General features: G+C 53.4%; 2 protein-coding genes across 3 annotated transcripts; both read right to left on the bottom strand.

The window, feature by feature from the left end:
- Positions 1-1,442: 1,442 nt before the first annotated feature.
- Positions 1,443-7,534, bottom strand: LOC102453941 (sialic acid-binding Ig-like lectin 13). Of its 2 annotated transcripts, none has more exons than XM_075907393.1 (7): positions 7,223-7,534; positions 6,116-6,481; positions 5,506-5,805; positions 5,015-5,311; positions 4,358-4,457; positions 3,797-3,923; positions 1,443-3,355 (listed from the first exon to the last, which is right to left on the bottom strand). In XM_075907393.1, the coding sequence occupies exons 1-7, from the start codon at positions 7,299-7,301 to the stop codon at positions 3,203-3,205; spliced, it is 1,422 nt and encodes a 473-aa protein (XP_075763508.1). In that variant the 5' UTR covers positions 7,302-7,534; the 3' UTR covers positions 1,443-3,202. The 2 variants fall into 2 exon arrangements, with proteins under 2 accessions (XP_075763508.1, XP_075763507.1); XM_075907392.1 differs by having other exon boundaries at positions 3,785-3,923; positions 7,223-7,527.
- A 5,742-nt stretch (positions 7,535-13,276) lies between these two features.
- On the bottom strand, positions 13,277-17,518 carry LOC142819699 (sialic acid-binding Ig-like lectin 13). Its single transcript, XM_075908238.1, has 7 exons — positions 17,361-17,518; positions 16,564-16,929; positions 15,897-16,292; positions 15,503-15,799; positions 14,879-14,978; positions 14,309-14,447; positions 13,277-13,901 (listed from the first exon to the last, which is right to left on the bottom strand). Exons 1-7 carry the CDS (start codon positions 17,437-17,439, stop codon positions 13,749-13,751), a joined length of 1,530 nt encoding a protein of 509 aa, XP_075764353.1. The 5' UTR covers positions 17,440-17,518; the 3' UTR covers positions 13,277-13,748.
- Between the last annotated feature and the right edge of the window lie 8,039 nt (positions 17,519-25,557).

Genomic DNA, 25,557 nt, shown 5'->3' with positions numbered 1-25,557 from the left:
GAAGGGATCTCGAGAGGTCATCAAGTCCAGTCCCCTGCCCTCATGGCAAGACCAAGTATTGACTAGACCATCCCTGATATACATTTATCTAACCTTCTCTTAAATATCTCCACAGATGGAGATTCCACAATTTCCCTGGGCAATTTATTCCAGTGTTTGACCACCCTGACAGTTAGGAACTTTTTCCTAATGTCCAACCTAAACCTCCCTTGCTGCAGTTTAAGCCCATTGCTTCCTGTTCTATCCTCAGAGGCCAAGATGAACAAGTTTTCTCCCTCCTCCTTATGACACCCTTTTAGATACCTGAAAACTGCTATCATGACCCCCGTCAGTCTTCTCTTTTCTAAACTAAAGAAACCCAGTTCCTTCAGCCTTCCCTCATAGGTCATGTTCTCTAGTCCTTTAATCATTCTCGTTGCTCTTCTCTGGACCCTCTCCAATTTCTCCACATCTTTCTTGAAATGCGGTGCCCAGAACTGGACACAATATTCCAACTGAGGCCTAAGCAGCACAAAGCAGAACGGAAGAATGACTTCTTGTGTCTTGCTCACAACACACCTGCTAATGCATCCCAGAATCATGTTTGCTTTTTTTGCAACAGCATCACATTGTTGACTCATATTTAGCTTGTGATCCACTGTAACCCCTAGATCCCCTTCTGCCGTACTCCTTCCTAGACAGTCTCTTCCCATTCTGTACGTGTGAAACTGATTGTTCCTTCCTAAGTGGAGCACTTTGCATTTGTCTTTATTAAACTTCATCCTGTTTACCTCAGACCATTTCTCCAATTTGTCCAGGTCATTTTCAATTATGACCCTATCCTCCAGAGCAGTTGAAACCCCTCCCAGCTTGGTATCATCTGCAAACTTAATAAGCGTAATTTCTACGCCAATATCTAAATCCTTGATAAAGATATTGAACAGAGCCGGTCCCAAAACAGACCCCCGCGGAACCCCTCTTGTTATACCTTTCCTGCAGGATTGAGAACCATTAATAACTACTCTCTGAGGGTATGTCTACACTACCCCGCTAGTTTGAATTAGGAGGGTAATGTAGGCATACCACACTTGCAAATGAAGCCCGGGATTTGAATTTCCCAGGCTTCATTTGCATAAGCGTGGAGCCGCCATTTTTAAAACCCCGCTGGTTCGAACCCCGTGCAGCGCGGCTACACGGGGCACGAACTAGGTAGTTCGAACTAGGCTTCCTAGTTCGAACTACCGTTACTCCTCGTGAAATGAGGAGTAATGGTAGTTCGAACTAGGAAGCCTAGTTCGAACTACCTAGTTCGTGCCCCGTGTAGCCGCGCTGCACGGGGTTCGAACCAGCGGGGTTTTAAAAATGGCGGCTTCCCGCTTATGCAAATGAAGCCCGGGAAATTCAAATCCCGGGCTTCATTTGCAAGTGCAGTATGCCTACATTACCCCGCTAGTTCGAACTAGCAGGGTAGTGTAGACATACCCCTATAGACAACCACCTAACCTCAAGATGATTCTTACCAACAATCAGAGGACATACCACACTAATACCAACCCTGGTACCTTCCCTTGCAACAAAACCCATTGCCAGCTTTGTCCACATATTCATTCTGCTGAAGTGGGGGCCAGCAAGTGTACCCCAAAACCTTATCTACCAGGCTTTGGTAGAAAACTTCCCCCAAAATCTTAAAACCCTAGATTTTGGGAAGAAAATTTTCGCTGCCACCACCCAAATATTAATAAAGAAATCAGGGGAAAGATCATCTGGGAAATCTCACCCCTAAAGTAAAAAGCAGGACACCACCATTACCAATACGAGGTTAATTTTTAAAAAAAGAGAAAACTTTTATCACCACAATATTCCTACTGTAAGCATTATGACTAGATGGCAAGGTAACAAAATATACTCATGGAGAAACTCCATGGGCCTAGAACTTAGTTACAAAGAAAAGCCAAAACATTTTTTAAAAAGTGCACAGACAGCAGATCCCATACCCAAACCATAAAACAGTAAAACCCAACGGATTTATCTAAACTTTTCCCTTCTTACAGAAAGTGAAGAATTGTTTCCGGAGCTATGTCTACGCTGGCGTGATCTTGCGCCAGAGATATGCAAATGAGACTAAGCGTGGAATATTCCCGAACCTCATTTGCATATTTAATGAGCCGTCATTTTGCTGAAGAGGCTCATGCGCCAGAAGGAGCTGTCTACACTGCCCCTTCTTGTGCAAGAAAAACCATCTTGTGCAATGCCGTTATTCCCGAAAATAATCAGTGTAGCAGCATTGCGGAAAACCCCAGATTCCTTTGTCCCACTTTGAAAGTCCTACCTACATTCCTATTGGCCACTCCATCTGGCTAGGTGTAGTTAACCCCTTAGTCCCCAGGCTGCTGGCTAACCCTCATAAACATGACAGGGGCAAAACAGTAAGGATGGCTCTCAAAATTTAGAAAGAAAGCATGGGGTGAAATATCTCCCTTCTAAGCACTACAGGAGTGATTCTCAAGGATTAACCCCTCTAATATCCAGTGGCAGGGAGTTCCAGAGATTAGCACCACTAAACCCACCAGTAAAACTACAACCAATGACAGTTTTCATCAGTTCCTTCACCATCTGCAGTGCTTGAAGTTCCCCCCTTTTCACCCTGCCCTGATGGGGCATTTGAACCTTTCAAGCCCCTGAGATTTTCCCCTTCCAGGATTTTAGGGAGATATTGGAATCCTTAGGAAATCGGAGGTGGTAGAAAAATCCTCTCTTCTTAGCATTCCAGGGTTCTACATTCATTTCACTCAAACACATTAAGGGGACCTGGCACAAGGATCAGCTGATGCTATGGGCATGACCTCTATGGGTGTCTGCTGTTATGTCATCAATGGTACCAAAACTGACTGGGCATCTGGGGATGGGGCCTTGTTAACAGACATCAGCTTATGTGCAGAGAAGTTGACACATGACCTTGGGCTGGAGTGGGGGGGGGGGGGGGAAGGGAAGGGGGTATTCTGCTGCTCCACATGGTGACTAAACCATCCCTGGTAACATAGGGAGCAAGTGACACTACTTCTTAATGTGTTGGTTCTAGACGTATCCCACCGCACCCACCATGTCACCACCAGCCATCCCAGCATTCACCCCACGGCTCTAACAACAATTATTGCAAGTGGTACAAGCAGTTGCTTAAATAGAAGAGGTACTTAGACGCACTGTCAGCTCTTCCACTCCTGCTCTAGGGATAGACATTGGAGTAGGTCTGGTCAGGCAGAAAACGTGGCTGTAAACCGTCAATATTCTCGTAGACTCCATCTCCTCCTTCTGCTAAATTCTTGTCACTTTCCACTTGCTCCATGTTCATATAGTCATCACTGCTCAGCTCTGGAGACTGCAAAAGGGAAGGGTTCATTCACACGGTGACTGAGGTGCAGCTACCCATGGGGTGGAGCAGCTGGGGAACGGCCCCATACAACGCCACATGAGGGTAGCTCACTTGGTGTCAATTTGCAGCCAGGGGCAGGAAGGAAGTCTAATGTATCTAGGGAAAAGCATGGCTGTTTGGAAGGCAAATGCCTTTAATTATCTGGGAATCCGGACAACAGCCAGATCCATGACTCCCAAGCTCTGACAATCAGAGAAGATGTCTGGTTACCAACAGCATTCAGAGGCTCTGGCCAGTATCTCAGGGAGAACAACTTCAGCACAGCGCCCCCTAGTGTTGCGCTGGGGCTCTGGGAACAGCCCAAATTGCCAGGGGACAGCTCCCACCCATCGAGGGAAGGCATATGCAGAGGCCCGTGGCCCTGGCATTCCCCACCTTTGCCCCTACATTGGCCTTGTACAGGTTGGACTGCTTCTCTTTCTTCGCCTTCCTGGACTTCTCTCTTTTGGGGGACGGCTGCTGCTCCCCGTTGCCTCTTTTCTTGTTGCTTGAAGGACCCTCCTCTGTGTCTTTCCTGCAGAAGGGAACAGCCCTTAGCTCAATTCCCACAGCCCTGGTGCTGCTAGTCCTAGAGGTTAATGCAACCAATCCCCAGTGGCAGGGAGTTCCAAGGGTTAAATCTACTTCTATTTAGTGGTAGGGAGCCCCTTTGGTTAAGGATACTATCATTAAGTGAAAGGGGATCCTGTGGGTTTACTTTGATAATATCTGGTGACATGGAGTTCCACAGGTTATCCCTGCTACTACTAAATAGCAGAGGGTCTGTAGGCTAATTGTGTCTCAGAGGAGCCTCATGCTACAGGAGAGCAGCATCCAGTCCCTTTAGAGTTGCCTGCTTTCCACGGGTATCTCCCTGTGTGTTAATGAATTCACCACCCTCGGTTCTCCTTGGCCAGTTCTCTTGGTCTGTCTGCCCTCCGCTCCAAGCCCCTGCCCCGGTGCCCTCACCTGGCTCTGGCAACCTTCCAGACCACGATTGCCAGCACCAAGAGGAGTAAAATGCCACCAGTGACTCCAGTGGACACTATAAGCAGGAAATTACCATCACCTGAGGAGAGACACGGACACAGATGGTGTCAGTAGTGGGATTAATGGTGTGAGCCCTGGGATTAATTCTGTCAAGCAGGAAATGGGGAAGCATGTGTATGAAGGGAATTACAGTTAGTTACAGCCTGTTCATGTATGGGGGGGGGGGGAAGGTGCTATTGTCCCCTCCCCTCAGAGGAATTAGGTGGGCATCTGGTGTATGTCTAAGAAAATAGGGTAAGGGCTCACTAGCTACCCAGCGCTTTCTGGGATCCCCTGGCTCTGAGGTAAATTGGAGGGGGGGGAAGAGGTGGATTCTATTTGCATGTGGGATATATGGTAACCGCACCCCCACACTCAGACTATATTAAATAAAAGGAAAATTATATTTGGGCCGAGAGTAATTACAGTACTAGGAGACATGACTGTGTATGAGTGTAATTATAGTAGCAGCACATCCCATGCCAGCCCCCATCACCCAGCTGCCCCAACCCTGCAGCTTATACCCAGAATCAGACGTATACATGAGTAATTATGGTAGCAGAGTGCCCCACTCCCACCGCCATGGGTACCCAGTACCTGTAGGCATGAGGGACAGCTCGGCCTGGCTCTGCCCGTGGGCGTTGGTGGCGACGCAGGACACGTTGGCCAGGGCCCCGGCCGGGCCCTGCAGCTCCCCGCTCACGGCCAGGCCTTGTGCCCACGACTTGGTCCACAGCTCAGGGCCCTCGAAGTCCCCTGGGAGGGTGCGGTCGGGCAGGAGCCACTGGATGCGGGGCAAGGGATGCCCCTCGGCCGCGCAGTAACATGTGGCCGCCCCCCTGGGCCCGCTGCCCTGCACCGTGCAGTTCCCCCCCGGCAGCAGCTCTGGCGCATCTGCAACGGGACACAGGGCATGTGGGAGATTTGCCTCCTGGGACCCCACTGCCCTCCTGGCTCTCAGTGCCACCCCCTCTACAACCATGAGCTCCCACTTCCTTCGCATCACCAGCCACAGAACCCAGGAGTCCTGCCTGTCTCCGTAACCACTAGACCCCACTTCCCTGCCAATGCTGCACGGGGCGACTCACAGCCGACGTGGAGCCGGAGGGCTCGGCGGGTGGACACCCCGACCGCAGGATACGTGACGGTGCAACCAAGCTCTTCGCCATCGTGGGCCAGAGTGGGCGTGAAGTGGAGCACGGAGCTGTAGGAGACGCTGCCGTTCCCCTGGGGCTCTGAGACGTTCATGGCCGAGTAGTTGAACCCTCCTGTCCAGGTGATTTGGGGAGGGGTCCCAGAGCAGGTGCCTGGAGCCTGGCAGGTCACATTCACTGGCTGCCCGGGCTTCAGCACCTCAGGGACCCTCAGGACTGGCTGGTCCCTCAGTTCTAGGGAGGAAAAACCATTAAGATTCAGCCCTGTGGGGCATTACTGGGGTTAATCCCTGGCATGCCATGCCACGTGATATTATTCGTGCTAACTGGTGGAACTGTCCTCCACTGGGTATAGTTGGGGCTAACCTGTGGAACTCCCCACCACTGAGTGTTATTGGAACTAACCCGAGGAACTTCCTGCCCCAGAGTATTATTGGAGATCACCTGTGGAACTCCCTGCCACAGGGTATTTTTGGGACTCACCCATGGGACTCCTCTCCACTGGGCATAACTAAACTCAGTATTACTGGGCCCCATTCTGCACCTGTGATGTCCACCAGCGTCTGGTTCTCCACGTAGCTGTATTTGCTCTCTCCCTTCTCGAAGCGGAAGAAGTAGTGCTCCTGGTCTTCAGCCCGCACGTCGCTGATGATCAAGGAGCAGTCGTTCTCAGCCTCCCCAGCTAGGCGGATCCGACCCCTGGGCGCCAGTGGAGGCCTGTCCGGGTTGGTGCTGGCCACGGGCACGCAGCGGTCCTTGTCTACGTCTCTGCGGAACCAGTATTTGTAGACAGGCCCGGGGGACTTGAAATCGGCTGTGAAATGGCAGGGGAGCAGCACGCAGAGGCCCTGCTGCACCGTGACATGGGGCGCCACATGGATCCGATAGACCTGCCCCTGGGAGAGCTGGGCTGCAGGGGAACAGACGAGCCCTGCTAGTGCCCCATAACCTCGACCCACAGCCCCCAGCTCTGCTAGTGCCTCATAACCCCGACCCACAGCCCCCAGCTCTGCTAGTGCCCCATAACCTCGACCCACAGCCCCCAGCTCTGCTAGTGCCTCATAACCCCGACCCACAGCCCCCAGCTCTGCTAGTGCCCCATAACCCCGACCCACAGCCCCCAGCTCTGCTAGTGCCCCATAACCTCGACCCACAGCCCCCAGCTCTGCTAGTGCCCATTACCCCGACCCACAGCCCCCAGCTCTGCTAGTGCCCCATAACCTCGACCCACAGCCCCCAGCTCTGCTAGTGCCCCATAACCCCGACCCACAGCCCCCAGCTCTGCTAGTGCCCCATAACCTCGACCCACAGCCCCCAGCTCTGCTAGTGCCCCATAACCTCGACCCACAGCCCCCAGCTCTGCTAGTGCCCCATAACCTCGACCCACAGCCTCCAGCTCTGCCAGTGCCCTTCAACCTTGACCAGCCGTCCCCCCAGCTCTGCCAGTGCCCCATAATCCCAACCCGCAGACCCCAGCTCTGCCACTGCCCCATAACCCCCATCTGCAGCCCCCCCTGCTCTGCCCGTGCCCCTCACACCGTCCTGTATCTGACAGTCTCAGCTCTGGCGCAGGAAGGCGTCTGAAGCCAGGAGTCCTGGGTCTCTCCCCGGCACTGCGGGATTCCTGCCCCCGGCTCCCTGCGGCTCTTACCCTGGCAGAGCAGCGCGAGGAGGATTCCGAGGCCTCGCCTGGTGCAAGGGGGCGTCTGGCTGGCTCCTGGCCCCCACATCCTCTCGCGCCGCGGTTTTGGAGGCAGCCGGAAGCCGGGCCTCACGGGCGCCCCGATTGGCTCCTTTCAGGGGTGCCAGGTCTCTGCCTGTGAAGGTCGTGGTGAGAAGGGGAATGAGCTGAGCAGGGAAGTGGAGGGCAGCTGAGTGGTTAAAAAAGGGGAAGCCGGGAGGAGAGTGAGGGCTAGTGGTTAGAGACGATGCACTGCTGAGTCTGGCACTCACTCCTCCCTTGGGGAAACCACATCCTGCCAACTCCACTCGGACCCGCACAGCGCAGGCCCCTACGCCCCTCCTGCCGGCATCCTGCCTGCCCCCTGCACGTGCAGAGAGCCGGAGGCAGCCAGAGCTGCCTGTGTCCATCCCCCACAGTGTGTGCTCAGCACCGCCTCATTCACATCCCTGTTCCGGTTTTACCGTTGCCCATTTGACGGGGGGTGACACTGGCCAGGATGTGAGCAGCTGTGTCCCTCCCGCCCCCTGCGATGCTGTAGCACCGGCAAACTCTTCCCCCTCCGCCCTCTGCCCACTCGCAGCGCCCTGCGCCCGGGGGCCCAGACATAGCCCCTCAGTTCAACAAAGGCCAATGAGCCACCCCAGGTCTGTGGCCCCCCCTCGCCGGGCTGGAGGAAACTGACCCACGGCTCAGGGCACAAGCTAAACAAACCACAAAGGAAACTATTGGTCTCCTCACAAGCTGCAGTACAGGGCCCAACTGCATCTCCTACAGCCTGGAGCCTCCTTCCCCTGCACCTCGGCTCTCTGGTGTGTCTTGGAAGAATGCGAGAGCTAAAACGGATCCACTGTCTCATTTTCCCACCATTCTCCTCCTTGACCAGCACCACTTCCCCCCAGCTGGGGAGCAGGTGACAAGCAGCCTGGGAAGGTGATGGGATTTGAGCTTTCACTGAGGAAATGTACATTTCCCATCAATACCCTTCCTCTGCCACTTCTGCCCTGCTGGACAACGGCTCCGTAACACAGGGCTGGGCCCCATGTGCCTTTGTCTCTGAGAAAATTGTGTGTAGGTGTTACCCAGAATTACAGCAACAGCCATCCCGTAGACTCTTTTAATGCCATAAAGTGTTGGTCCCTGTTTTTCAGCAGGACCATAATGTTCAGCAGCTTATGAGTTTTCATATGGTACCCCACAGGGCTCACGCTGTCCTAGCGTTATCACAGTTTTATGATCATGGATGAACACAGACGGGGCAGGTTGTCACTCGGGCAGCCCACACTCTGTGCTGCATGTCAGTGTGCCCCACTTGTGCCCCACAGTCACACCCCAGCCCGCTAGCCCCCCACCTGAGTGTGAAGTTCAGATCGCTGTGTCTGGGACTTTCTTATCTGTGTTTCCAGAGCCTTCCCCTGGCTTTTCGTTGACTCTTTATCTCATGTCAGGGAACGTTCACTTTGGGTTTATTATTCGCCCTCCCTCTTTGCTCGCAGCCACTGGAGTGTTACTGGTGCTGACAGATCTTGTCACCATCATGTGCAGGGCTCCGACAGCGTCACTCTAAGTGAAAATGCTCATGGGGCAGGAAATGGTGAGTGAATCACCCAAGGCTGCAGTAGAAATGTGCAAGGCGCCTGCCTGCTCTTGGAGTGGGTCCGGCGGGTCTGTCTTCCGCCAACTCCAAGAGGAAGTTCAGAGCAGGGCACGTGCCGGAGTCTGTAAGAGGGGAACAGAAGCTGTAGATGAGTCTACAGGGGGTCTTTGCAGCCAAGAAGGCTAGTGGCATGTTACGGTGCATTAGTAGGAGCATTGCCAGCAGACTAGAGAAGCAATTATTCCCCTTTGTTCGGCAGTGGGGACGCCACATCTGGAGTATTGCATCCGGTTTGGGCCTCCCACTATTGAAAGGGTGTGGACGCATTGGAGAGGGTCCAGCGGAGAGTGACCAAAACGATTAGGGGGCTGGAGCACATGACCTACGAGGGGAGGCTGAGGGATTTGGGCTTGTTTAATCTGCAGAAGAGAAGAGCGAGGGGGGATTTGGGAGCAGCCTTGAAGTTCCTGAAGGGAGATTCCAAAGATGTTGGAGAGAGGCTGTTCTCAATGGTGTAGGTGGCAGAACGAGGAGCAATGGTCCCAAGTTGTGGCAGGAAAAGTCTAGGTTGGATATTAAGACAAACTATTTCCCTAGGTGGGTGGGGAAGCGCTGGGGGGGTTCCCAAGGGAGGGGGTGGAATCTCCATTACTAGGGGTGTTTAAGTCCCGGCTGGACGAAGCCCTGGCTGGGATGATGGAGTTGGGTTGGTCCTGCTTTGGGCAGGGTGGTGGACTTGACTCTTGAGGTCTCTGCCTGCCCTGGGATTCTCTGATTCTCAGAGCGGGACGGGAGCAGAGAACGCAAGGGAGGAAATGTTTGGCCCTGCACAGAAGACGTGAGCCAGGAGGCACCTGCTGAAATGAAGAGGAAGCAAGTTCAGTGTGAACTTGAGGAGGTGCTTTTTCAGGCACATCCAGCCAGCCAGCCTGACTGTTAACCTGAAGAACTCCCTGCTGGGGGTTTGGAGACTGAGCTGTGCAGGGTTTAAACAGAATGACAAGTCCCCGGAGGATCATTCCAGCAGCTGCAGGTGGCCAACATGGATGGGTGCCTGGGAGAACCCATAACCGCTGGCTGCCGGGAGCCTGGAGAGGAGGACAGGGTGAAGCGCTGCACAGTTTCTCTAGTCTGGGCACTGCTGTGGAGTTGCCAGGGCAGCTGGGTTTGTAATAAACCATCCTCCCAACCCAGTGACATCCCCACCCCGGCTCTCTGTAGTGAATCCTCCCTCCAAGGGTTAACTCCTCCCCATGCTAGGCGCAGACAGAGCCTCGTGTTCTGGGATGGCCCCATGGGAGCACCCAAGGGATGGGGGGAAGGTTCCATTTTAACCCCACCTCAACTGCCCCAGGCTGCCCCACTGGCCGGTCCAATTCCACAGCCAATGCTCCCCCCGAGGGGAGAGACCCCATGTCCCAATCTCTTCCCCATCAAGCCAGACATTTCCCTTCCCTGGGCTAGATCAGAACTGGTACTGATGAGAGGGGACTAGGCCCTGTACCTCATTCCCCTGTTCCTCAGTAGACTGGCATGGAATTTAACTATAACAGCCACCCTGCAGCAGTGAGTTCCATGGGTTCACACTGATAAATCTGCTAATACCAAGAAGCAGAGAATCCCAGGGCTAACCCCACTAATTCCCACAGGCAGGGAGGAGTGCAGACAAGCCTTATTGATACCCCATGACAGGAAATCTTGTTACTAGCCTGTGGCAGAGAGTTCCACGGGTAACCCTGCTACTACCCAATGGCACGGAGTCCCACAGTTTCACCCCAATATTATAATAAAATCAAACCACTGTGAACACATTGAAAGTACAAAAACAGATACCTATATTTTGAAAAACTTACAGCAAAATTAACCACCTGTTTTGCACAAAGCAGCAGGGATGGATCTCAAGATTTAGAAAGGAAGAGTGGGTGAAATATCGCCCCTTTAAGTGTTGCAGCAGTGATTAGGTAACATTAGTTACCCAGCAGCAGGGAGTCGCAGGGGTTAACACTGTTAAACCTGGCAATAAAATTGCACCTCATAGCAGGTGTGATCAGTTCTCTCATAAACCAGTTTTTCAAATCACCCCTTTTACTCCAGCCTTGATGGAGCTTTTGAAGCTTTCCAGGCCCTGAGATTTTCCCTTTCCAGGATTTTAGGGAGATTTCTTTAACTCAGGAAATTAGAGAAGGTAGAACAATCCTCTCTTCTTAATGCTCACCTCTCTATAACACAACACAACACATCTCTATAACATATCATGTTGCTGCCAGTAACTCTACTTATTAACTCAGTTGCTGACGTGTAGGTTCTAGGCATATCCCACTACCCCCACCAGCCATCTCACCGCTCACCCCCACAGCTCTAGCTCCTATTACCCCTAGCAATACAAGCAGGTGTTTAAATAGAAGAGAGATTTAGAAGCACTGTCAGCTCTTCCCCTCCTGCTCTAGGGTTAGACATTGGAGTAGACGCTTTACTGGTCAGACAGCAAATGTGGCTGCAAATCGTCAATGTTCTTGAAAACTTCATCTCCTCCTGCTGTTAAATTCTCATAGCTTTCCACTTGCTCCATGGTCTCGTAGTCGTCAGTGCCCAGCACCTGCGGATACAAAGCCGAAGGGTTGGCTCACATGGTGACTGAGGTGCAGCCACCTCTGGGGTGGGGTAGCTGGGGGAAGAGCCCCACACAACGCCGCATGGGGATGATGCGTGTGCTACCACAATGGTGCCCAGGGCAGGAAAGGAAGAGAAATGTATCTCTGGCAACCAAGTGGTTTTTAGGAGGGCAAATGTAATTCACGATGTGGGAACCTGGCCAGGACAGTGGGATCCACGACCCCCCAGCTCTGACAAACCAGGGAGATGTCTGGTTACCACGAGTGCGAGGCTGCGCTGGCCTGTACCTCAATGATGACAAGCTGCAGAACAGCGCCCCCTAGTGCTCTGCTGGAGTATTGGAGCCAGCCCTGCCTGCCAGGGGACAGCCCCCACCCATCCAGGGAACATGCAGGTCCCTCCCTGCTTAGCCCTGAGGGCGGCGGGGGAAGCATGCAGCCCTGGTGTTCCCCACCTCTCCGCCTGCGCTGGCCTTGTACAGGTTGAACTGCTCCTCTTTCTTCACCTTGCTGGGCTTCCCCCCTCTGGGGGATGGCTGCTGCTCCCCGTTGCCTGCATTGCTGTAGCTTGAGGGACCCTCCTTTCTGTCTTTCCTGCAAGGGGGCACGGCTTTAGCTTGGTTCCCACAGCCCTGGAGCTGCCAGTGAGTCCACCCTCCAGCAGCCAGTCCCAGAGATTAACACAACCAATCCCTAATGGCAGGGGGAGTCCCATGGGCTAAGATTTGTACCGTTTAGTGAAAGGGGATCCTCTGGGTTAACACTGATAATATCTAGTGGCTGGGAGTCCCATAGGTTAACAAGGGGCAAGGAGTTTCATAGGCTAATTCTTTCTTAGAGGAGCCTCATACTACAGAAAAGCAGTCAGCTAAACAAAGGTCAATGATCCATCCCAGCCTTGTGCCTCCCTTTCCCGCTCCCCACGCCAGGCTGGAGGAAACTCTGACCCACAGCTCAGGGCACAAGCTAAAGGAACAGCAAAGAACACAGTTTGTCTCCTCACAAGCTGCAGTTCACGGCCCGGTTGGCTCTCCCCACAGCCTGGACTCTCAGTCCCCAGCATCTCTGCTCTCTGGTGTCTCTTGGCAAGAATGCAAGAGCTAAAACAAATCCACTGTCTCATTTTCCCACCGTTCTCCTCCTTGAGCAGCCCATTCCCCCACAGCCCCAGCTGGGGAGCAGGCAACAAGCAGCCTGGGAAGGTGGTGGGATTTGAACTTTCACTGAGGAAATGACATCTCTATTACTATATTTTCCATAAATACCCGCCCTCTGCCCCTTCTGCCCTGCTGGACAATGGTTCTGTAACACAGGGCTGGGCCCCACGTGCCTTTGTCTCTGAGAAAATTGTGTAGGTGTTACCCAGAATTACAGCAACGTCCATACCGTAGAATCTTCAAACTTTATAAAGTGTTGCTCCCTGTATTTCACCAGCACCATAATGTTCAGCGGGTTATGAATTTTTGTATGGTACCCCCACAGGGCTCACACTGTCCTAGCATTATCATTGATTTTTGAAATGAGGTGAACATGGAAGGGGAAGGTTGTCACTCGGGCTGCCCACACTCTGTGTGCATGTCAGTGTGCCCCACTTGTGCCCCACAGTCACACCCCAGCCCGCTAGCCCCCCACCTGGGGGTGAGGTACAGATCACTATTTCTAGGAATTTCTTAGGTCTATTTCCAGATCCTCCCCCTCGCTTTTCTTTGACTCTTTAGCTCAACCTCGGTGAGAGAACGTTCACTTGGGATTTATTAGTAGCCCTTCCTCTTCGCTCGCAGCCATTGGGGTGTTACTGCCGACAGATCTTGGCACCATCATGGGAAGGACTCCGACAGTGTCACTCTCTGTGCAAAAGACAGACCTATGTAGCACTTTAAAGACTAAAAAGATGGTGATGAGCTTTCGTGGGCCAGACCCACATCCCCAGATCAATTTGTGGATGAAAATCGACACAACCATATATACCAAAGTGATACAATCCAAAAAAAGAGAACGCATGTGAAATTGACAAATCAAATATTAGAACAGAGTGGGGGTGAGGGGAGAAGGTAAGTTTCTATGAGGTAATGACATAGGGGTGATCATAGGGGAAGTTTCTGTGAGGTAATAACATTAGGGGTGATAATTGGGGAAGCTGTCTTTCTAATGATCACCCCTAATGTCAATACCTCACAGAAACTTCCCCTATTATCACCCCTATGTCATTACCATTATTGCAAGTGATACAAGCACTTGCTAAATAGAAGAGGTACTTAGACGCACTGTCAGCTCTTCCACTCCTGCTCTAGGGACAGACACTGGAGTAGGTCTGGTCAGGCGGAAAACGTGGCTGTAAACCGTCAATATTCTTGTAGACTCCATCTCCTCCTCCTGCTAAATTCTCCTCATCTTCCACTTGCTCCATGTTCACATAGTCATCACTGCTCAGCTCTGGAGGCTGCAAAAAGGAATGTTTGGTTCACACGGTGACTGAGGTGCAGCTACCTCTGGGGTGGAGCAGCTGGGGAACAGCCCCATACAACACCACATTGGGACAGCTCACTTGGTGTCAATATGCAGCCAGGGGCAGGAAGGAAGACTAATGTATCTAGGGCAACAGCATGGCTGTTTGGAAGGCAAATGCCTTTAATTATCTGGGAGTCCAGCCAGAACAGCCAGATCCATGACTCCCAAGCTCTGACAAGCAGAGAAGATGTCTGGTTACCAACAGCACTCGGAGGCTCTGGCCAGTATCTCAGGGAGAACAACTGCAGCACAGCGCCCCCTAGTGTTGTGCTGGGGCTCTGCCGGGGGGAGCTCCCACCCATCCAGTGAAGGCATGTGCACAGCCCTGGCTTTTCCCACCTCTCCCCCTGAATTGGTCTTGTATAGGTTGGACGGCTTCTCTTTCTTCGCCTTGCTGGGCTTCTCCCCACTGAGGGACGTCTGCTGCTCCCCGTTGCCCCTGTTGTTGTAGTCTGAAGGACCCTCCTCTGTGTCTTTCCTGCAAGCGGGAACAGCTTTAGTTCAGTTCCCACAGCCCTGGAGCTGCTAGTCCTAGAGGTTAATGCGACCAATCCCCAGTGGCAGGGAGTTCCAAGGGTTAAACCTACTTCTACTTAGTGGCAGGGAGTCCCATGGGTTAAGGATTCTATCATTTAGTGACAGGGGATCCTATGGGTTAACTTTGATAATATCTGGTGGCATGGAGTTCCACAGGTTATCCCTGCTTCTACCCAGTGGCAGAGTCGATAGGCTAATTCTGTCTTGGAGGAGCCTCATGCTACAGAAATGCAACATCCAAACCCTCCACAGTTGCCTGCTTTCCACAAGTATCTTCCTGTCAGTTAATGAATTCACCACCCTCAGTTCTCTTGGTCCAGTTCTCTTGGTCTGTCTGCCCCCCACACCAAGCCCCTACCCCAGTGCCCTCACCTGGCTCTCACAACCTTGCAGACCACGATCGCCAGCACCAAGAGGAGTAAAATGCCGCCAGTGACTCCAGTGGAGACTCTAAGCAGGAAATTACCATCACCTGAGGAGAGACACGGACACAGATGGTGTCAGTAGTGGGATTAATGGTGTCAAGCAGAGCATGGGGAAGCATGTGTATGAAGGGAATTACAGTTAGTTACAGCCTGCTTATGTATGGGGGGGGAAGGTGCTATTGTAACCTCCACTCAGACACATTAGGTGGGCATCTGGTGTATGTCTAAGAAAATACGGTAAGGGCTCACTAGCTACCTAGTGCTTCCTGGGTCCTTGTGGCTCCGAGGTATATTGGAGGGGGAAGGTGGCTTCTATTTGGATGAGAATATACGGTAACCTCACCCCCACACAGACTATATTAAATAAAAGGAAAATTATATGTGCACCAAGAGTAATTACAGTACTAGGAGACATGACTGTGTATGAGTGTAATTATGGTAGCAAGACATCCCATGCCAGCCCCCACCACCCTGCTGCCCCAACCCTGCAGTTTATACCCAGGCTGGGGTGTATATGTGAGTAATTACGGTAGCAGGGTGCCCCACCCCCACCATCATGGGTGCCCAGTACCTGCAGGCATCAGGGGCAGCTCGGCCTGGCTCTGCCCGTGGGCGTTGGCGGCGGCGCAGGACACATTGTCCAGGGCACCGGCCGGGCCCTGCAGCTCCCCGCTCACGGCCGGGCCTCGCGCCCAGGTCTTCGCCCGCAGCTCAGGGCCCTCGAAGTCCCCTGGGAGGGTGCGGTTGGGCAGGTGCCACTGGAGGTGGGGTGGGGGGTTCCCCTCGGCCGCGCAGTAACATGTGGCTGCCCCCCCGGGCCTGCTGCTCCGCACCGTGCAGTTCCCCCCCGGCAGCAGCTCCGGCGCGTCTGCAACAGGACACAGGGTGTGTGGGGGATTTGTCTCCAGGGACCCCACTGCCCTCCTGGCTCTCACTCCACCCCCTCCACAACCACTAGCCCCCACTGCCCTCACATTGCCAGGCAGAGAACCCAGGAGTCCTGCCTGTCTGTGTAACCACTAGCCCCCACTCCCCTGCCAGTGCTGCACTGGGTGACTCACAGCCAACGTGGAGCTGGAGGGCTCGGCGGGTGGACACCCCGACCGCAGGGTACGTGACGGTGCAGCCGAGCTCTTTGCCATCGTGCACCAGGATGGCTGTGAAGTGGAGCACAGAGCTGTAGGAGACGCTGCCATTCCCCTGGGGCTCTGAGACGTCCACGGCCGTGGAGTTGAACCCTCCTGTCCAGGTGATTTGGGGAGGGGTCCCAGAGCAGGTGCCCGGAGCCTGGCAGGTCACATTCACTGACTGCCCGGGCTTCAGCACCTCGGGGACCCTCAGGACTGGCTGGTCCCTCAGCTCTAGTCAGGAGAAACCATTAAGATTCAGCCCTGTGGGAATTACTGGGGTTAATCCCCAGCACTCACTGCCACTGGTTATTATTCGGGCTTAACCCATGGACCTCCCTTCCACTAGGTATTGTTAGGACTAACTTGTGGAACTCCCCTCCACTGGGCATTTTTGGGAGTAACCAGTGGACCATCCTGCCACTGGGTATTTCTGGAACTGACCCATGGAACTCCCCACCACTGGGCATAGCTGAGCTCCATATTACTGGGCCCCCTGCTGCACCTGTGACGTTCACCAGCGGCTGGATCTCCCGGTAGCTGTATTTGCTCTCTCCCTTCTCAAAGCGGAAGTAGTAGCGGTCCCGGTCTTCAGCCCGCACGTCGCTGATGCTGAGGGAGCAGTCGTCCTCGGCCTCCCCAGCCAGGCGGAACCGACCCCTGGGCGCATGTGGGGGCCTGTCCGGGTTGGTGCTGGCCACGGGCACGCTGTGTCCACTATCAGCGCCTCTGTGGAACCAGTATTTGTAGACAGGCCCAGGGGACTCAAAATCAGCTGTGAAATGGCAGGGGAGCAGCACGCAGAGGCCCTGCTGCACCGTGACATGGGCTGCAACATGGATCTGATAGACCTGTCCCTGGGAGAGCTGGGCTGCAGGGGAACAGACCAGCCCTGCTAGTGCCACATAACCCCGACCCACAGCCCCCAGCTCTGCCAGTGCCCCATAACCCTGACCCGAAGCCACCCCAGCTCTGCCAGTGCCCCTCAACCACCACCCCCAGATCCCTGCAGTGCCAGTGCCCTTCAACCCTGCTTTGTAGCCCCCCAGCTCTGCCAGTGCCCCATAAACCCGACCCACAGCCACCCCAGCACTGCCAGTGTCCCTCAACCCGGCTTTGTAGTCCCCCAGTGATGTCAGTGTCCCTCAACCCCAACCCACAGCACCCCTCTCTGCCCGTGCCCCTCCCACCGTCCTGTATCTGACAGTCTCAGCTCTAGCGCAGGAAGCGTCTGAAGCCAGGAGCCCTGGGTCTCTCCCCGGCGCTGCGGGATTCCTGCCCCCGGCTCCCTGCGGCTCTTACCCTGGCAGAGCAGCGCGAGGAGGATTCCGAGGCCTCGCCTGGTGCAAGGGGGCGTCTGGCCGGCTCCTGGCCCCCACATCCTCTCGCTCCGTGGCTTTGGGGGCAACTGGCAGCCGGGCCTCACGGGCGCCCCGATTGGCTCCTTTCAGGAGGTCCCAGGTCCCTGCCCGTGGAGGTCATGGGGAGAAGGGGGAATGAGCTGAGCAGAGAAGCGGAGGGTGGCCTAGTGGTTAGAAAAGGGGCTGCTGGGAGGAGAGCGAGGGCTAGTGGTTAGAGGAGGGTGCTGGGACTCAGCAGGTGCACTGCAGAGCCTGGGACTCCCACTTCCGTGGGGAAACCACATCTTGCAAAACCTACCCAGCCCCACACAGCACAGGCCCTTGGGCCCCTCTAGCTGGTGTCCTGCCTTCCCCCATCCACACGCACCCTGAGCCGGGGGCAGCCAGCGCTGCCTGTGTCCATCCCTCACAGCCTGTGTGCTCAGCACCGCGGCATTCACACCCCCGCTCTGGTTTCACACCCACTGCTGGGAATTGCTGCATTTGACGGGGCGGGGGGGGGTGTGTGACTTTGGACAGGATGCGAGCAGGGCTGCAGTCCCTCCCACCCCCCGCAATGCTGTATCACCAGCAAGTTCTCCCCCCTCCGGCCTCTGCCCAGCCCCACTGGCCAGCACCGTGGGAGCTCAGACAAAGTCCGTCAGCTCAACGAAGGCCAAGGAGCCACCCCAGCCCTGTGGCCCCCCCACGCCGGGCTGGAGGAAACTGACCCACGGCTCAGGGCACAAGCTAAACAAACCACAAAGGAAACTATTGGTCTCCTCACAAGCTGCAGTACAGGGCCCGGCCGGCTCCCCTCCAGCCTGGAGCCTCCTTCCCCAGCGCCTCGGCTCTCTGGTGTCTCTTGGAAGAAGGCGAGAGCTAAAAGGGATCCACTGTCTCCTTTTCCCACCGTTCTCCTCCTTGAGCAGGCCTCCAACCCTCCGCCACCAGCTGGGGAGCAGGTGACAAGCAGCCTGGTAAGGTGTCGGGATTTGAGCCCCATGTGCCTTTGTCTCTGAGAAAATTGTGTAGGTGTTACCCGGAATTACAGCAGCAGCCGTACCATGAGGAGTAACCGTTAATGCGAACTGAGGACTTGGTTCGAATGACCGTTTCACTGCCACGTGTAGCCACAGGCAGTTACTTCGGACTAGTGGCATTTAAAAATGGGGACCGGATGGAAACATGCAAATGAAGCCCAGGATATTTAAATCCCGGGCTTCATTTGCAATTTCAAATGCCTACATTAGCCACCCTAGTTCGAACTAGAGGGCTAGTGTAGACAGACCCTTACAGACTCCGGCACATCCCTGGGTCTCAGCTCGCGGGGGACGTGTCGCAATCCCTCCATCACCCGCACTGCTTCCTCGGAGTTGCTGGGGGAGCTGGAGGACAGACTCGCTGGCCGCACTCCAAGGTCATGTGGGTCCCCCACATTTCTACTGCAGCCTAAGGCGATGCGCTCACCATTTCCTGCCCCACTAGCATTTCCACTGAGAGTGACGCTGTCGGAGCCCTACCCATGATGGTGCCAAGATCTGTCGGCAGCAGTATCACCCCAGTGGCTGCGGGCGAAGACGAAGGGCAAATAATAAACCCCAAGGGAACGTTCTCTGACTGAGGTTGAGCTAAACGTAAGCGGGGGAATGGTCCCGCTATTGTGGGGAACTTTCCTGGCTTCTATACACCCCGGTGAAATGGACCAGCAAAAGGATCCGAGTCCCCGCTCCCACTTCCTTTACCCCCCGGCTCCCTGATCCTGAGGGCTCCCCCTCCACTCTCCTGAGTAGCAGAGTCCTCGAAACCCCAACAAGGCTGGGCCCAGGTTTCCTGGGGCTTAATCCCCGACCTTGTAGTCACTAGGGGCAGGAGTTAGGGTGTCCCCACTCCGAGGTGCTCTCTTCACACTGCAGGCCTTCTTGGCCCAGCGATCACTTCATAAGGTTCAAAGCAAATACAATTTATTAAACATCAACTGATTAAAGAGAAAAGAATAAGAAAAAATGAGAATGGTTAAATGAGAACACACAGCCCTGCTCTGTAGCACAGGGACATCAAAACAGCAGCCTGCAGAGTGTAAGCAGAGGCCACAGTCTCTTCCTTAGAGGCCCCTTAGAGGCCCTGGATGTGCTGCAGGGGGGCTGCAGGCTGGACACGCTTGCTCTGGCAGTGACCACACAGCCTCAAGCTCTAAGTGGCCAGACCTCTCTCCCAGTCCAGAGCCTCTCCCCGCACTTTGCAGGTCCCAGCTGCTCACCACACCCAGCTGCAGGCTGTGCTGCTTGGCCAGTCTCTAGCTCCTTGCGTTGCTTCTCTGTTCCTTTTGGCTCTCTGAGCACTGCCAGTCTGCTGCTCAACACAGGGTCTGCGCTCCTTGGGCTGTGTGTGCCTGGCTCTGTTGCTGCAAAAACTGCCCCTCAGCACAGCTTACACTCCTCTTAGCAGTCTCTCAGCTCTCTCCTTGCTCAGAGAGACCCTGAACAATCCCAGCTCCCAGGGAGGACGGGGCCTGGCCTCTTGCTTTTCTCACTGGCCTGTCCAACCTGTCAATCAGGCTGAGCTGGAGTGTTGGCTGCTTTCCATTGTCTCTGGGGTCTGTCAGTCTCATGGACCCTCCCCCTTTTGATACTGGCCTATTTGAAATCATGGGATGGTGGGCGGGCGAAGCCCGCCCACCTTCTAAAAGCCCCTCCCCAACCTTATGGGAGGGACACTGGACCCATGTTCAATTGATTTCTTGGGACAAATAATGACTAAAGGATCAAGAAGTGCGGGCTAGAGGTTCAAAATAAGGGAGCCGGATGGGGACACCGAGCAGAGAACCCCGGACAGCGCCCACTGCTCCTCAAAGTTGTCGATGGAGCCAGTGGACGCCGCCCAGAGGAACTCTGCCCGGATTCGTGACACGAGGGAGGAGCGGAAATAGGCCCCACAGTCGCAGAGAACCCCCTCGTCTAGCATCCTCCTCCTGCTGTTGTAGATGGCAACTTTCGCCAAGGCCAGGAGGGAGCTGGCAAACCAAAAAACTCCCACAGAGTTTTAGTAAGGGGCTAACAGTCCCCTTACATAAAGAGTCAGCTGAGCTTTGGATCAGGACCCTGCGCTGTTCTAATTTTGATTTTGGCATTGAGAATTCGGTTGGTTAAAGAGCCGCTTCAATGAGTCAGGAACTATATGAGAGTCTGGACCGAAAGGCTCTAGAAGCTTTGTGCTTGGAGAGAGGCATTGAATTTAGAGAGAAAGCTTCTAAGCCAGAACTGAGATCTTTGCTAATACGAAATGACCAGCAGGCAAGGGAGCAGCATCCACCCAATGCCACAGATGCTGTGGCAGAAGTTAGAAAGCAGCAGGCATTGAAGAGAATGGATCTGGAACATGGGAGGGCCCTTGCCACAGGCATCGAAAGGCGAGGGAGGCGGATGCTGAAAGGGAGCGAAATGTGAAGGACTGCAGATACTGTTTCTATTGTCTCAAAAGGGCTCAGCCATAAAACTCCCCTCGGGGCCAGGTATGGGACCCACGAGGCAGAGTTTCATCAGCGGTGCTAGGTGAATGGGGTGAGGGGTGAGGCCTGGAGAGACACGGCTGCAGCATGACTCTGGTCAGAGCCCGCCTGGTCAGGGCAGAGGATTACCAGCCAGGAGAAGGCCTGACTGTCCCAGCTTTGTCTGAGTATTTTGTAACGGGGCCTTTAGCCAGAATCCGACTGGCATGGAAGGGGTTTGAGGGCACCATGGCGGTGGGAGCGAGAGACACAATCCCTAAGGATCTCGTGATTGGGAAGGATATTAAAGCCGGGTTCAGTCCGAGTGTCCTGACTGAAGCACGAGGAGAAACAGTCCTGAGCCTTTGTCTGCCGGGGTGAAGGTTACTCTAGGTCCGTGTTTCCCAAATGGTGTTCCGCGGAATCCCGGGGTTCCGCAAAGCGCACATAAGGGATCCGCGAGAAAATTCCTTTACAATAATATCTTATGATTAAAGAAATAATCATCAATATTTAAGCATTTCTGAATGTTATTGAAAGCAATTTTCATTTGTGTTTGCCACAAGAAGCGTCCCTGTGTAACGCCAGCGTAGCCAGAGAGGGGGGGAATGCTGTTACTACTCAGCGCTGTGCGCGAAGTCAGTGGTGCGATCTCCTGTTATATACAGAAAATCATACAGAAATTGACTGAATACTGCGCCAGATATGGGAATCCACATTTCCAGTAGGAAACCAAATATAAAAAGAATTTGCCAAGAAAAGAAGAAAAATCTCTCTTCGCACTGAAAACTGCCAATATAATGCATATTAGTTTTTGAGCTTTATTTTTTGTACACATTAAATGTGATTTTTGTTTTTAAAGATGTGCAATTAAACTAAATGTTGATCTCATGACCTTGTTTAGCATTCGTTTATTAGTATCCTTACTTGTTTTTTGGTCTACTTTTTCAGCTCCATATATGAGACTGTTATTAGGGGTTCTGCAAAATTCTTTCGAGTTTAAAAGGGTTCCATTGCCAAATAAAATTGGGAAACACTGCTCTAGGTCATGGGTTCCCAAACTGGGGGGTGTGCCCCCCTGGAGAGGGGTGAAGAAATTCCAGGGGGGGCACGAGGCGACCCAGCCACACACACACACCCGTCAATCCCACGCCAAGTTTTGCTGCTATTTTTTGAGGGGGGAGGTGTGAGGGTTTTTCAAAAATCAAAAAGGGGGCGTGATGCCGAAAAGTTTGGGAACCACTGATCAGGTGTTTGCCTGAGGCAGATAGCTGTGTGTCTGGGCAGGGGGGCTCCAGGGGTCTCGGCAATGCTTCCCTGGAGCAGGTTGCAGTGGATGGCCAGGGTAGATACCTCACTGTGTAGAACAAAGTAAAGTTCTGGAGGGTGATGGGTTGTTGGCTGGTGGTGCTTGTGAAACTGCGCTTGCACAAGCTGGAAGTGAGTTGTGTGAAGAACCACAGTGTGTGGGGGCTGGCGGTCTGGCTGCTGGAAGTAGCAGTGGGTCAGTGAAGGAAGCTGTCTCAGTCACTAGCTGTGCGCCTGAGAATAGCCAGGGGTGCTGGGACAAAGGAGAAGAGCCCGTCTCTAATTGTCCATCTTTGTGTGGCACCAGCATGTCTGTGAGGGAAGGGATAGCTCAGTGGTTTGTGTGTTGGTCTGCTAAACCCGGGGTTGTGAATTTAATCCTTTAGGCAGCTGTTTGGGGCAAAATCTGTCAGGGAGGGTCCTTGGTCCTGCTGTGAAGGCAGGGGACTGGACTCGATGACCTTTCCAGGTTCCTTCCAGTTCTAGGAGATAGGACTCTCCCAGTCCTTTGTCTGAGGAAGATGCCCCTCCACCTGTGATGGCTGAGAGCAGGGCTGTTTCCCCAGAGTTGGGACTAGATACAGCTAAGGCCCAGAAAAAGGGTGGCCTTAGGTTTGTGTTTGCTGGGGAGAAGGATGCTGTGACTTGTGTAGATCCAGTCAGTGTCTTGCCAGGATCCCAGAGATTCCGTTAAAAGCATTTGCGGAAAATCATGCCAGTCTAGACCTAGCCCCTGGGTATGGAGCCAAAAATATGGCATGATGACAGAAAGTGTTGTCAATATACACTTGATATGGAGCTGTTCTTGTTGCTGATGTTAACTTTTGTAATCAATGTGCTGTTGCTACCAAGAATTGTAAAAATGTAAAAATGTACAATGTGCATATTGTTTTGGAAAGCTATTGAACCTGTCAAGAAATGTACCAAATGACAGACTGTATGTTAAAGGACCTTGTGATGTTGATATTTCATGGTTAACGCCTGTAACTGGTCTTGGAACTTCTTACAGGACAGAGAAGATTCCAGCCATAATGTACTGTGTGGAAAGGGAAACTGAGGCACACCACCATTATGTTTTCATGGCTAAGAGCCAAGATGCCTACATTATGAGGGATGAGAATACTTACATTAACACAATGTTAATTGGAGTTCAGAGAGGTCCCAGAGCTGGTATGGATACATTTATTATTTTCCTTCACTCTGGGCAAGATCACGCGCTACACATAGGGATCATGCTGCAAAAGCAGATCTGATTGGCTGTGGTGTCTACCAAGTTTTACCTTGGGTTTATAAAACAGTGCAAGGACATGGTGGTTGGTATGACAGACCTTGCAACGAGGAAGCCTATTATAGGCAAACCTGGTTTTCATACAGATGTCCAGTTCTATACTCTTGTATTGGATTAGAACCCGTACTAGCACAGAGCCAAAACATGGGGAGGCCTGCGATGCCCTCAGTGATGTTACTGGCATCAATTCCTGCATCAATTTTGCATTGGGGTGTCGCCTGCTGATACTGCGAGTGTTCTCTGCCTGAGACAGAGCAGGGCCTGACCTGCCGGCTGTAAGGAAGGAATGTCCAGTCAATCACTATGCTAATTAGCGAGGCTCAGGGACAATGGCTCTCAAGGTGCCCAACACACACCTGAGGAAGGCGTCTGGGACCTGCAAACCAGCCAGGGCTTGATGGCTGCCAGCAGGTGAAACAGAGATCGGTCACTTGGCCATGTGACCTGCTCTGACAAGGAGGACACCGGGAGAGATATATAACGCCACGAGGCGGACTCCATCTGGCCTTCAATTCCGCTCCTGATCCCAGATGCAGCCTTGTGAGGAACAGCGAGCCAGGAAGAATCATTGGCCCATCCTAACATAGGATGTGCACCAGAGACTTTTAAGCCAGCGGTTTGTAACATCTCTGCTGAGAGCCTGCATTGAGAACTTGCTGATTCGATGCATGTAATGTATTTTCTTTAACAATCTTATTCTCCACCTTTTCTTTCTTTTATTAATAACCCTTAACATTTTAGATTCTAAAGGATCGGCCCAGCGTGATCTTGTGGGTAAAATCCAGAATGTAAATTGACTGGGAACTGTGGCTGGTTTCTTGGGACAGGGAGAACCCGTTCAGGGTCGGAGCGATTGGGTTCTATAACCCCTCCCTTGTGTGCAGGCCTGGGGATGATTGCAGCACAGGGAGAGCTGGAGTGTCTGAGGGATTTTACTCATGAGGCTTCCTGCTGGCCGGATTGGCAGCTGAAGTGCTCAGTGTGACTGGTTTGTGGCCTGTTTGAGGAAGGCCTCAAGTCAGCGGCTTTAAGGCGCCCGTTTTGAGCAATTTGCCCTGAGCAGATGCCGTCAGTGGTGCCCAGACCTGTCCTGGTCCATCACAGGGGGTAAATCGAGGGTCTCCTGGCAGCTGGCTCCTGCCCCTATTCCCCCCTTTCTACTCCTTTCCTCAGGGCAGGAATTCTTTGTGTTCAGTCCAAACTTGTCTCATCTCAGAAAGTACCACATGCAAAATGGGTTCCAGCATTGGGTGGCCTGGCCACAGGTCTTTGTACGGCCACTCGCAATCCAGGCTTACAGGAAAAACAAGCCCATTGACAGACTGTGACCTTGAGCACTGGGCCATTCAGTTCCCCAGTGCCACTACTGGCTCACACGCCAATGTCTAGATTTAGACACAGATTCACACGTCACTTTTCTAACTCCTCACACAAGGAAGATCCCTGCACAGAAAGTGAATATGGACATTCAGCAGATGGTAGCATTAAAAATGCTACATCATGTGATCGGTTTTGCCTAAAGTAGCTTCAAGTCACACCTAATCATATACCTATTTTCATGAAGTGTGGGGGAGGCAGTTGTGAGTTCCTTGGGTTAACACTGATATGTCCCCATGAGATAAATCTACTGATCCCCAGTGGCAGGAGGTCCCGCAGGCTAACTCCGCTAATAGCAAGAAGCAGGGAATGCAGATAAGTCCTATTAATACACCATGGCAGGAAGTCTTGTTAATAGCCAGTTCCAAGGTGCTCCAGGGTTTAACCATGCTGTGACGGACCGGGCCGTGTCTGGGCACAGCTGAGGGCGTCCGCTCAGGGCGAATTGCTCAAATCCGGGGCTTCTTACAGCCCCCTTGACTGGTGACCTCTCCAAACAGGCCACAAACCAGTCCCACAGAGCGCTTCTGCAACCTGCCTGAAGCCTCCCGAGCAAAACCCCTCCGACACCCCAGCAATATCCGTGCCCCAGATGGCCCCGGGCCTATACACAGGTGGGGGGTCCTAGCACCCAATCCCACCTACCCCGAACAAGTTCTGTCCGGTTCCAAGAAACCAGCCACAGATCCCTGGTCAATT

This window comes from Pelodiscus sinensis, chromosome 24 (genome assembly GCF_049634645.1).
Source record: "Pelodiscus sinensis isolate JC-2024 chromosome 24, ASM4963464v1, whole genome shotgun sequence".
NCBI lineage: Eukaryota > Metazoa > Chordata > Testudines > Trionychidae > Pelodiscus > Pelodiscus sinensis.
The sequence above is the reverse complement of the archived record's forward strand: the minus strand, read 5'-3'. Positions and strand labels throughout refer to the sequence as shown.